General features: G+C 41.5%; 1 protein-coding gene across 1 annotated transcript; it reads right to left on the reverse strand.

Annotated features, from left to right (window-relative positions):
* Window positions 1–1,337: 1,337 nt before the first annotated feature.
* zfand5a (zinc finger, AN1-type domain 5a) lies at window positions 1,338–7,319 on the reverse strand. The gene is made up of 6 exons (XM_054774887.1): window positions 7,055–7,319; window positions 4,416–4,577; window positions 3,928–4,024; window positions 3,710–3,795; window positions 3,085–3,213; window positions 1,338–2,996 (listed from the first exon to the last, which is right to left on the reverse strand). Exons 2-6 carry the CDS (start codon window positions 4,573–4,575, stop codon window positions 2,848–2,850), a joined length of 621 nt encoding a protein of 206 aa, XP_054630862.1. The 5' UTR covers window positions 4,576–4,577; window positions 7,055–7,319; the 3' UTR covers window positions 1,338–2,847.
* Between the last annotated feature and the right edge of the window lie 6,028 nt (window positions 7,320–13,347).

Here is a 13,347-nt window from a genome sequence, read left to right on the forward strand (position 1 = left end):
GCCTTTGGAAAAACGTACATTCTGTTATTAAACTCACCTTAAGGGAAAGTTTTTATTGTGATACTAAATAGAAAACATACTCTATCGCCTTGATGCTACAATTGTTAATGACCAGATATACAGTGGCTCCCCTCACATTTGTAATTCAGCTTTCACAAAACAGTATTTTTATTTGTTCTACAAAAATACCCATTTTTTCCACAGAAAACACGTCGTTCCGCAGAAGTCAGTAATAGTGTATAAATATGTGATGAAACAGATAAAATGTGCAGCTTACATGTACCGCTGTAAGAAACGCCACAATTTTTACATGATTGTGTCTTTTTATTTCACTGATGTTTTTTGGTGAAATGTTGATTTTTACACTTTGTTCGGCGGTCCTTGAACATACCATAGTTGTGTGCTGTGACTGGATATGTGACTTTGATTTCATCTATTCATTGATCAACAGAACAAAAAAAATTAATGTAAGCCGATTTATGACACTGCATGCAAGATGAGGGCTAGTGTTTGCTTATTAGCTATTCTCAATTACGTTTTAACCTCAACCACCTATAATGGCAGCCACTCACACAGAGTGTGACACATATTACTGGGATTCACGCGTCAGCGACAATTACAAAATAAAGTGCATGTTTGCTAGTGGAAGTCGGTGAAGCGTTTAATTGTTCTCTTTTGCTCTTGTTCACCGTAGGTCGCATTTGAATGTGCTGAATCATGCTGCCACCTTCCACGGAAAAATGTTGTGTTCAAACACCTTGAGCCTTTTGTTATCTAATATGTCATGTAAATCCTCCATCGGCCTCGGCGCATGTCCAGACAATGTGATCTCTGACGCTCTCCGTCACAGGAACACCACATGAGCACGCCTCAGCTGTCTGTGCGCTGTTGCCGTGACGCAATCTGCGAAGGCACTCTGAGCTCGCAAAATGAGTGCCAAAGTAGTTTTTGAAGCACACGTACAATGGGAGTCCTGACTGTACGACTTCAGTACAAATAGATTGCAACCGAATTCTTATCTTCCCGTGTTACGGGATTAATACTTTCAGTGTGACACAGGCAATGTTATTCAGTGTGTGCTGCCAGGTCCCTGTAATAACTTGAGGACGTTCAATGTGACCGGGTTAGCTGAGAGGCGACAGGGTACACAGGAGCTGTTCTTCTCCCGCTTTTTATCTTTCCTGACTGAGGATAGAACACTGTGCTCCGTCATTCGGTCATCTGTTTCTGGCTCAGGTGAAAATACTTCCTTGCAGCTTTGCATTTATATGCTCAAATATATAATGTATGAGTGATTTTAACATGCTGATACACACTAAACACACAACATAGCTTGGTAATGTCTCTGTACAGTTTTATTTACATGATACTATTCTGTGGTAATGCTGGATAGCAGGATTATATGCAATACATAAATATCAAGATAGTTGTTTTTTTCATTTTTGTACAAATTTGCATATAACTAAGAATCAGAAAGGAAAAACTCAACTGATACATACAGTTGCCTTAAATGAAAAACACATAGGGTGAAAACACAAGTCACACACGTACAACATGTCAGGCAGCCATGAAACACTTTGCACAGGCATGTGCTCATGCACGCACGCACGCGCGCACACACACACACACAGAGACAGACCAATAGCTTTGACAGATGAGAAGTTACATCTAATTGTGGTTGTCTAGTATATTTTTCATAAATCTAGCTCTGGCATGCTCCTGTAGCTCTGTAAACATGTGCTGATAAACCGTGTCTCCTCAGATGACGACAACACACACACACACACACACACACACACATGTTGTTAGCGCACTTAAAATGAATAAAAACAAGGAAAAACAAAAATGGTTCACATACCCTAATTCCACAAATGCATTCAATACATGCGCCAACATCAGTATGAGATTGATGTGAAAGGGGAAAAAAAAAAGTCTCAGCAAGCAAGTAAAAATGCCTGAAACACAACGAGACTGAGTCCAATTTTTGGAAACTGTTATGTGACAGGAAACTCGTGCATTAATTCCACTCATTCGATTTTGCAGCCTAGATTAAGCTGAGGCCTCCACCCTCCCAGCCCGCCACTGCACTATTACCCAGCATGCCCACTTTAAGGGTTTCAGTGAAATGTGGAGTCTAATATTTGTCCCTGTCCTGCACTATACCTCCAGAATTGAAGAACAAGCCTCATCACAATCAAACCAATCAGTCAACATAAGAATGCTGATCAGAGGGGTCACTGAGGCGGACAAGACGTGACCTGCTGCTCTGCTGGGGTCACAGTGGACGAGTACAAAGAGGGAAAAAGAAGGAAGATGATGAGGCTAACAGAGCAGCTGTGAGGTAGGTAAAGCCGGGAAAGAGACAAGTAACAGAGCCCCTTGTGCAACATCTTGGGGGACAGTTATACGCTGCTCCAGCGTGGTCTCAATTCTTTGATGGTTTCTGACACATGACAGGGTCTGAGCAAATTACTAGTTTGGCACAGAATGGCGCCTGGTTAAGGTGAGAAGAGTGCAGCATATCTCGGACATCAACTCTGGGCTGCTCTTCATAAGACAATATGTATTCTTAGAAGAAAAAAAAAGATTTAATGGCGGCAAAGACACACCACAGAAAATAAGATAGAACAAACAACTGGATTAATCAAAAGAGGATAGAAGTGATCATTCATGCATCTCCCTCAGATTTTTTTCATGTTTTGAGGTTTTCATTTTGTAAATCAAGTCCTTTCCATCTTCACTTGGCCACACATGCCAGTGCTCAATTCAAAAGGTGAAACACTTGAGTCTTTTTCAAAAAGGTGTTATCTTCGTCACTGCCACTTGCATTTGTCTGCCTTGCTAGATTTATATTCTCTGGATCTTGTCAGCCACCACTACGGGGTTCTCTTTACGGATTTTGGCGGCCGCCTCAGCCTTGTAGTCATAAGGGCAGTTGTGCTTGTCAGAGTACCGGTGGATACCACAGAAGAGATTCCCGCAGCGACAGTCAAATCCTAGAAGCGGAATAAGTAGAAAACTGTTTAGAACAATAACTGCCACAAGAGACTATTAAAAAACAACCCCAGGTTCCCCAACACTCACCTGTAAGGCCCACCCTCTTGCGGCACATGAAACACCTATTCTTCTTAGGTTTGGACAAGTCCTCTTTGCTATCGTCGCTGCTAGAAGAAGCTACAGGCGTCAGGTTGGAGGCAGCTGGCTGGTTTACGACTACAATTAAAGAGAAGTCACAAATATGAATGTCTTGATTTTCGCAACTAGTAACGGTTTAAGATGTTTTCTTCTACGAACATCATCATGAAAATGTGAATGTAATTTACTATGCAAAGTAAATATACGTTTATCCTTTAAATATACCTTTATCCTGAGCAGCACTCCGTGTTACTCAGATAGTAATTAGTGTAGGGCTCTCTTTAAATTACTTCCCGCTGTCCTTGCACAAAAATTCTGCCATGCTCTGTGAGAACTTCTGCTAGCCAGTTGCAAATCTGAAAATGTCTTCTGGTGTGGAGGTATTTTAAAACAGGTCTATTTTTAGACAGTGTCGCCTTCTAGGTAACAAGAAAACCCTGTAGTTGAGTTGACGGAAAGCAACATGGCCTCACAAATAGATTGGGGCTGCTCCTAAGAAGACTGCGTGTGAGCTGTAACCTGCACGTGCATCATATGTCTGCTCACGAGTGTGTCTGAATGTTTGAATATGTACCAGGTTCTAGAGATTCTGACTTGTCCTCTCTCGAGATGCTCATCTCTGTCATTTGTTGAGTCACAGGCAGAGATCCTTGAACAGTTCTGGAAGTGTAAAATGGGGAAAAGCATGAGGCAAAAACAGGAGAGCAGCAACCAGTCAGACAAGCAGGTGTGTCTTCACTTGTCAATTTACAGAAAAAAAGTCTGTCAACTATTTGCACGAGTGGAACTGACCTAGACATGTCTGGTGACGAGGCAGGGGAGGCATCGACCTTAGCAAGGCTGGCTTCTAGTCTCTGGATTGCGGAGGCCTCTGATGTAGGACTAGCAGCTGAGCCAGAGCACAATGTTGACTTCATTACATAACTCACATATGAAATAATTAGTATTAGATATTTAATCCATGTATTGGGTCTCTTTTGCCACTCAAAACTATATAAAAGATATGACTGAGGGTGACTCCCATGTTTGACCTTTCAAGTGACTATAACCTTGAACACTGCCATGAAGAAAAACAGCTGTCTTTCATTACACTGGAAAAACAGAGGGAGGGCAAAGGGTGCTGGGAAAATACACACGCTGAAGGAGAGCTGTGTGAATTTCAAAACAATGCCCCTTCCTCCTTTACACTTGAGCTATAAAAGCAGAGGTTGTGTTTGCAGCTAATTAAACTAAATCAGACTGCTGTCCACCTTTTGGTATATTGATGCGTGCTGACATACCCATGGGGCTGAGTGGACTCATCCGGTCGCTGCTCTGCTGTCGTGTCAGGTGTTCCTTGTAGCATACAGAGCACATGCCGTTGGTTCTGGGGTTGCCATAGAAACCACAGCCTGTGGCGCAAAGCATGGGCACCGGGCTCTGGTTTGTCTCTTGGGCCATTGCTGAAAAGATGAGAGACCGGGTGAGTGGGATTAATACCCCCCCACACACACACACACACTGAGTGTTTTAGTGTGAGAAAATACATTCTTTCGCCTGACTCGTCCTTAACCCAGGGCTATAATACTGGGCTTGACCACACTTGGTCCAAGAAAGCACAATGTTCACCACCAAACTGAAAATTGACTCTGCATTGTTAACGGTCTTAGACGACAAAACCCCACCCGCCCCAACCCCATCTGACGCACCATTTGTCATCCTGAAAAAATTACCCTCAAGACGCATCACATCTATGACAACATAAGAGTTGTTTCTGTATAATGGAACATCAAGTGATTCTAGATGCAATGTATGAATCATCATCACTGTGCTGTGATAACCACACAACCAGAATTAACACTCCAAGCATTTAAGCGACTTCAAGTTTGAAAATCGGAGGAAATAATTTGGTTGGATTTATAATAATAGTCATGTTAAAATCCATGTGACAATTCACTCTACAATGTTCTTACTACACAAGGCCTTTCAAAAACATCCACTCACCCCCTCCCTTGCACACGCGTTCTCTTGGCTAACCGTTTAGTCCTCCTGTGACGCAGATGTACCACGCCGCTGTGATGAAATACAAACGGAAGTTGTGTAATGGGAAACGCAACAATTCGAACAGCCCTTGATGAATGAGCATGCAGATATATGGGCACACAGGAAGGTGTAAGTTAGAGGGCGTCCTCCTGACTGATAAACAACAACCATCTTACAGTGGAAAAAGGATCACATTTCTCTCCTAAATAACCTTTCACCCTGTTATGCTGTGACATGGCAGCTGCTCACTTGCGTAGCTGTGAGGCTAGTCAATATTCTGGTCACGGTCACAAACGGGGTCGAACAGTTTTATATTCCAGAAGAGGCCAACAGTTGTTTCAAAATATCTTGCCAGCACAGCAGAGGTATCCTGACCTCATCAAGTGCTTTTAAATCTTAAACCACCCTTCCTCCAATCCTCGTGCTTGCTACGCGTGTCAACAAAGGGTTTCCTCGGAAAAGCCCACTTTGACCTTCTCTCCCTTTGTGTCACGTGTTCATCTGCTGACTGGTGAAAATTCTCAGCACTCGTGTAGAGCTCCGTTCTTTACAGACTCTTTCAACCAAGGTTAAATTCACTAGTCACAAAAAATGTCAGCTTTCACTCATAAGTAGGCATGACTGTCAGATAAACCATGTGAGGACTTATTGCAACAAAGGAACAACAGTTGGACTGAGCTGTCAGCATTGGGTATTGCTTTAGCAATCACACCTTCTGACAAAACCTTTCATAAACAGCTTAAAGACGTCAAGCATGTCCTATTTTATGTCCACACACTAATGTTTCCACCAGAAATTAAAGACTGGACTTCAGACAAAATGACAGATTTACGGAAAGTGTACTTATACAGTATGTTGGTAAATTGGGGAGTTTCCAGCATCTCCCTTCAAATTCCTTTCGAAGCACTCTGGACGTTAATCTATCTTGTATCCGTGTTTGTACCCCTGTAAATTAACCATTCTTTTAAAATCATATGGGGTTGGTCTTCCTCTTTTGTTGACTAAAGCGATTATCAATTGCAAGCTCAACTCATATTTCAGACCATGCTAGGCTGAAAACTACTGAGTCACACTAAAGGACAGAACAGAGCCAGCTGGGTTGTTTTGTTAAAAGGAAGACTATACTTTAAAAAACAGACAAGATTTGAACAATTACAGAAACAGGAAGTGGAGAGTAGTAATGTTTAGTCAGTCTAGACAGATCTCTACTGCCTTTGTTTCTCCCTTTGTCTACAATCTCCTTGTTTCCTGTTTGGACATAGTGTCTACCATTCCTCACTATTTCAAACATTTTACATATCCTGAGTGTCAGAATAACAAATGCAAACGACTGTAAAATCACACTTAAAAGCAGTCACAATAGCTTCGGAGCTTACATGCCGATCAAACCTCGAATTCTACTATAGCATAAACTAATACAAACAGTTGGCAAGGCTATATAGAATCCTTTTTTATTATAGTGATTCAATCTTGACTATCTCGTTCTGTTTGACTATTCGGCCTACAAATGTTCAACTTGTAAACTGGAATTATCAGGCTTCGATTCCCATCCCCCAGCTTGGGCCATATAGAAGCAGAGACAGTAACAAGCACCAGCTATCTCCCTGCCATGTTTTCCCCCTAAAACCAGACAAAGTCACGTTCGAGTGCTGCTAATGTTTGAAAGCCGCGTGAAGACGTAGTGACTGTGGACATAAAAATGGAAAATAAAGGGGGAATCAACATTACTTGACGAGACAGTCACGCACACACCACCTGACCTTTCAATCCACCGTTAAAGGTCGCTATGACCAACCATTATCGTACAATCGCAACATCCCTTTCGTTTAATCGCAATTCGTTCAGTTTAAAGCTTTTTAACGCAGCAACACAACCAACAACGATCAAAGAAAATCACCTGATGAAAAACGGTGGGAGTTTCTCTCGAGACGAATGGAATAAGATGACGTTTGTTGGGGGGGGGGGTATTTTTCAGCTCCTCGCACACGACCTCCTCCTGTCTTAGTGTGTCCTGGTTGTCCGTGAAAAGACTGCTTCGGATGGGTTAAATTCTCCCGTCCTCGCCTTCGTCAGGCCCGTCCCTTCTGTCTGTGGCGATCTCCAGCTCTTGCTGGGTGGATGTTTGTTTCCTTCTTTAGTAAGAGGAGTGGCGGATGGTGTCACGGGTGAAACAACGTGTCGCCATTGGCTGCCCGTGGAGCCCCTTTATTACGGTTTAGCCGGGCGCATGCGCACAACACGTCTTGCCTTTATTACACATCTACTTGTCATCCACCTACAAGGACAACAAACAAGCTTCCCCTTTCTCTCTCTCTCTTGCTCTCTCTCTCTCACACACGCGCACACTTTCCGTTGACAGTGGAAGAATAGGCGTTGTGAGAAAATGGATCACACACAGTTTGTGAATTTTGCCATTCAGCCCCTTGTTAGAGAGCAGCAAGTTGTGCAACAATTTCTGAAACACTGAACATTTGGACATGTACACACTTACAAAAGGTCAAATTAAGTTCACCTGTAAAGGTTATAGTGCATTTCATAATCAACATAAGATTTCACCCAAAAGCCGAATATTCCTGAGTAGTGTATGTTTCTGACAGTAGCCCATAACTCTTCTATCCATTATTACCCAAGTTATACACAATGTCATGTAAGGGCTGGTCATGTATTACGACTGACGTCATTTAACTCGTGGTTAAACCAGAATCCAAGGCTCCAGTTTCAATGCTATCCAAAACCCATCATCTCGACTACGAGGAAAGAAAAGACACAACTCACAAAGACATCGAGGAACTGGACCATGTGATGTTCCCTAATGTAACTTGTTCTGCATGTCTGCAACACATAAACCATAATATACCATAACAAACCCAAAATTAACCTTATGCCCAAGTTCTAACTTTTAAACCAGAATCTAAAATTAAAGCCTGACTGACTACATTTTAAATCTACATATGTTTACACACACGCAAATGCACACGCTTGTGTTGACGTTGAGAGTGTAAACCTGTTTTCTCTGAGGTTAAAGAGATGAGGAAAGGTGTTTTCAACTTTCAACTGGCAACAAATTGCAATGGAAATTCATTTTTCCACTTTTGTCAAATCAGTCATCATTTCTTCAAGTACAACATGTAATCTAGATTCAGAAAAATGTGATCACACTGTAAAGTGTACTGTAATGTGAAGAAGTTGTAGTGGGAGTTGATAAACAGCTATAATTCTGAGGTCAATGTCCTCTGCATTGAATTTGGGAGTATTTACAAGAACCAGTTACAAATTGTGCTTGGTCGGGTTTCAAGGCAATTTAGGGTTCTGAGAACGTAATTTTAAGCAGAAATTAGGGTAAACTGAAATGGGCTCAACAAAAAACATTGTATTTCTTTACCATAATTGTGTTAGAACCACATATGGGGTAAACACGATTTAAGAATTCTTATACTGAACGAATCATGTGTTTTATCTTGATATGGTTTCTTCTATCTATCTACATGCTTTCAAAAGCCATTCCAACATTTCTTCTATTCATCATGTTTGGGGGAAACATAAAAACATTCATTCCATTCATTTTCAGTGTGTCAGTTGGCCCTGCAGGTCTGACAAGTCTCAACGTATTCCTCCACCTTGTCAGTAACATAACATGATCCCCAGGCACAGCCCTGTAGAAAACAAACACTCTTTAGGCAGTGTGTGTCACTCCATGTGACGGAACGTGCTGCGTAGCGGTGGGTTCGTGGAACTCAGGGGACAGTCTGATACTGTTTGCACCACTTCAAAACTGTATTTATGTGATATGTAAAATGAAAAAAAGGTGTAGCCTGTTTCAGAGCAATTCCAGAGCAGCCTTCCTCTGTCCCGTCTCTCTCTGCACCGAAACTGAAAAAAAAATATCAAGCCAATTGGCAGCTATAGAGTTCTGTAACACTATGGGTCAGTGTCTGTTAGTAGCTCACTGAAACTGCTGACATACCTCCATTACAAAAAACTGGATCTGTGTATAAATTCACAAGCTGAGGTGGCATTTTGCCAGCATTGACAGGTTCTGTGTAAACAAGGAGGCATGGTGGTGGGCTCTCCATAACTACAGTGTTGCGTAATCTTGGTATAATAGACTCAAGAAACACATACGTTTGCTAAGATAACAGATATTTCATCACAGCCCTGTGTTATGACAGAGTATAATGTAAACAACAGAGTGAAAGCTGTTTAAGTTGATGATGAACAACATGGACACTCAAACCTTCTTCTGTAATGCACTTGGTCTGACATCATTGGATTAATATTTATTATACTGATTATAATGCCTCAACCGTGTGAATATTCTCATTCATCCAGGTCATTGTATTCACATGGCATTGAATTGATTGCTACTCGACTCGACAAAGACTTGATCGGACAGTCTCATTTAGTCTTTGAGCATAAACTGATAAAGCCTGCTCGGCTGAGAGGTCAAAAGTCTTCAAAGACAACCTGAACAGTCCAGTTGCGATCGAATCAATGCCCTGAGAATATTGCCTCTATTAACACAGGACCAGACCACACACATTCTGTACAGGCATGTAAGGAGAGAGTGAACCTAACTCCTAAGCTGATTAGATGCCTTGCTCAAGAGTACCTAGACAGTAGTCAGGAACCAGATTAGTCAAACATCTAATCGCAATATATTTTTGTCCGCAGTGGCACTCAAACTCAGACCTTCTGGTTTCCAAGAGTCACTGTAGCTCCAAAATGTTGTTCATTGTCACTTCACTTTTGTGTTTGCCTGTATACAGTATATACCGTATAAATATGAACAGGATATGTCAACTTTAGAAAAATTATTTTCAGCAATAACATAATCACACCCCCTTGCTCAAAAGCTTCCAAGCCTGATCAATATTAATGCTCAGGCAGCCAGTCAGTTTTGGCCAGACTTTTTAATCTCGGTTAAATAGGAACCTTTGGTAATTCATTTGCAATGTCCTTAATTGTAGGTTAAAATGTGGCCCAAAAGCACAAGTTTGTGAAGAAGCTGCAATAATTAAAGGATTTTGAGCCAAACTATTTTCTTTGCTTTATTCTGTATAGGACATGATGCCCTCTGCATTTCTATTTGTTTCTATCATTCTTGGGATGGAATTAATTTACATCAACACTACAAACATTAAAAACGCAAACACCATTCTGTGAATAAAGTGAGCACTCAATGAGATAATACAGTTAGATGGTAATGTATTATTGGCATCAACTGATAAGGCAGCATTTAATGTTTAATGTTTAGAGGGAAAACAATGATGGATCAGTCAGGTGTAAATAGGGCTCATAATGTGGAGTGTTTATGCTAGTAGCCTATGGGATCACACTGTTCCCCTGTTCTACAGACATGAGCTTTTCATATGTCAGTAAAGCAAGCACAGGGAGTGATGGGGGAGGGTAAAGCTGCTGGGTTCTCTACACTGAGGTCTTTGTGTGTCTGTGTGTTGTGTTAATGCAGCTCTGTACAGAAAAGAAAAGACGGACCATGTGTATGTGAAATGTATGTCTGTTCAGCATGTATAGGTTCATGGGTTTCAGTGTGGGGAGGGGGCGGCTGAGGAGAAAGTGGGAGGTGTCGAGTATCATCACCCATCCCCCCCTCGTGTATATGCTGTAATCGCTCTGCCTCTATGTTTGTATGTGTTTGGAGGTTTCTGTTCCACTATGTGTGTATGTGTATTTGTGTGGGTGGGTATCCTTTATGATGCTGGTGGCTATTTTGGGGAGTTCTTCCTTTCCAGAACCATGACGGATACACGTGAGGAGCTGATAGTGGCACTGTTGTCAGGACAACAGAAACATACATCTTACCCTTTTTGTTGCGTTTCTGCTTGGGTGTATGTGGGTGTGAGGATTACTTATGGGAATCTGGAACAGCCCGTGTCTAGTTACTAGGCAGATATTGCCCCACCAGACACAAACACACACACCCATGCAGTTTGCGTAGCATAACACTGTTGATAAAGGGGCTAGCAGTGGAAATGACGGCTTATCCATTTACATAAGCTGTGTGTGGGGCACGATAAGCTGTGCACTGGGGTTGTGTGTGTAAAACCATTCTGCAAAAGTTGATCCCCACCCTGCTCTCTTCACATTGACCATACCTCATATTGAGCCCGTATGAAGGGGGAACAGGTTAGCATTCATTAACAGAAGATGTCTGTATGTGCTTTTGGGACAATCAGGAACTTTGTTGGAAAATCCTTTCTTACATTTACATTGAAAGGCTGTGATGCATGCATTACTACCAGTTTGACTTGGACTAAAAGTTTAAAAAAAATACTGAAAGTGAAGCAAAGCTAGTAAGAATCAAAAGAGGATAATCTGCTGATTCAGTTTCTCTCTTGTACTGTTAGGCAGCTCTTTTGCATCATGAATGTGTTTCTTGTTTCTTGCCCAGGGTGGAGTGCCCCCAACTTTCCCTGTCTAAATTCCTCCTTTCTCCTCCAGTATTCACACACAAAACCTCTCCCTTGCATAGCTCTCTTAATGACTGCTGGAAAAACAAGAGTGCGAGTGTTTGTACGTGAACGTGTGGTTCTTGTGGAAAGTGAGTGTGTATATATATATATAACTATATGTGTGTGAGGACCGAAAGGTGAAATTTGCATATAATGATGTGTTCACGTGGTTGGAGAATAATTATTTGTCTGCTTTTCCAAGATCCTCTGTGGGTGTTTGTAAATCATATTAGACCACATGCATGTGTGTGGCTAACGTGAACTCCCTCATGTGAGTGTGTGTGCGTGTGTATGTGCGCGCGTGTCTGCAGCAGATGTCCCGTGTACTCTTTGAGACTGGTTGCTCTTTGTTGCTGCTCCCTCGTGCAGACTGGCCTGGCCACGTGCTTCTCTGTCTGCAAGGACAGGCCACGCCCCCTCCGCGATAATCTGTCAATTACAGCAGCCAAGCCCCACCCCTAAAAGCAGCTCAACTCCGCCTTCTGCTTGATGACGCCGCTTTACTCACGCATACTTACCATGCTTTTCCCTCTCCCACTTATCGCAGACTATCTGTGGCTCTATTACACACAAGAACATTGAGCAATACTTTTTCTCTCTCTAGTATTTTTTTTCACCAAATCTCCACATGTTTGGGATAAAGGCTGATCCTCAAAAGAGCTTCTTGTTCTCCCATACAAAGCTAGAAGTCAGTCTTCGCCATTTAACACCTACAAGCATGAAGAAGGAACTTAGCAAAGAAAGCAACCAAAAACTGCACTTTTGCATTATGCTCTAATATATAATATCACACTATTTATTTAGCATACAGATTTTGAAAAACAAACCAGAACAGTTTTTATAGTGATTTTGATAGTTTTAAACACAACTGACTACAGTATCACGACGATTCGTGTTCACTGAAAATGGTGTAATATGCATGCCAGGCCAGTAGTTGCCGATAGCACGTTGTAAAAAACATTGACTGTTGTTATGAACCCTAATAACTTAGAATGCAAATCTAAAATGTATAATTCAAAAACTCATATACAAATTTAGAAAACAACGTGTTAAATGTATGATAATAAATGTAGTGAAATAGATATAATTATTCCCTTTCAAAGCCAATTTTTTTCCCCGTCAGAAAATAGGCAGCTTTTTCTAATGAAAACACATCTCATTCACCCTAAGTCGGCAATAAGTCAGTAATACATGTACCAATGTTAAAAAAGCCCACCATTTTTACATGTTTATGTCTTATTGCTTCACTGATGTGAGATGCAAAAGACAAGGATTCTGGAGCTAAATCAAATTTATGGGAATCTCAATTAACTGTGAATTTTCACTATTCACTGATGGACCCGCAACATAACCTCAGTGAAAAGTGTACTGTACACAACAAAGAATGTTTCCAACTCCAAAAATATTATAGCATCCTTGAAGTGTCACGCTCGTGTAGGAATTTCAAAACCATAACATACGTTTTAGCGTCAGTTGGCCACTTGATGGCAGTGTTGGCTTACCTCTCCCTGTCTGCAACCAAATGGCTGCAAATGCTTTGACTGATTGATAAGCTTTTTTCCACCAGTAGGAAAGTGGTGTCGTGTTTCATTGCCGACTTTACTTCTGGTTTCCAGGCGGTGCCTTTCTGCAAAGAAAGCGCATACAAATGACCAATAAACGTGACGACACAATTACAAAATCATGCTGAACATTACTGATCATAAATCTGATTTTACTT

Source organism: Dunckerocampus dactyliophorus, chromosome 4 (assembly GCF_027744805.1).
Source record: "Dunckerocampus dactyliophorus isolate RoL2022-P2 chromosome 4, RoL_Ddac_1.1, whole genome shotgun sequence".
In the NCBI taxonomy this organism is placed as follows: Eukaryota; Metazoa; Chordata; class Actinopteri; order Syngnathiformes; family Syngnathidae; genus Dunckerocampus; species Dunckerocampus dactyliophorus.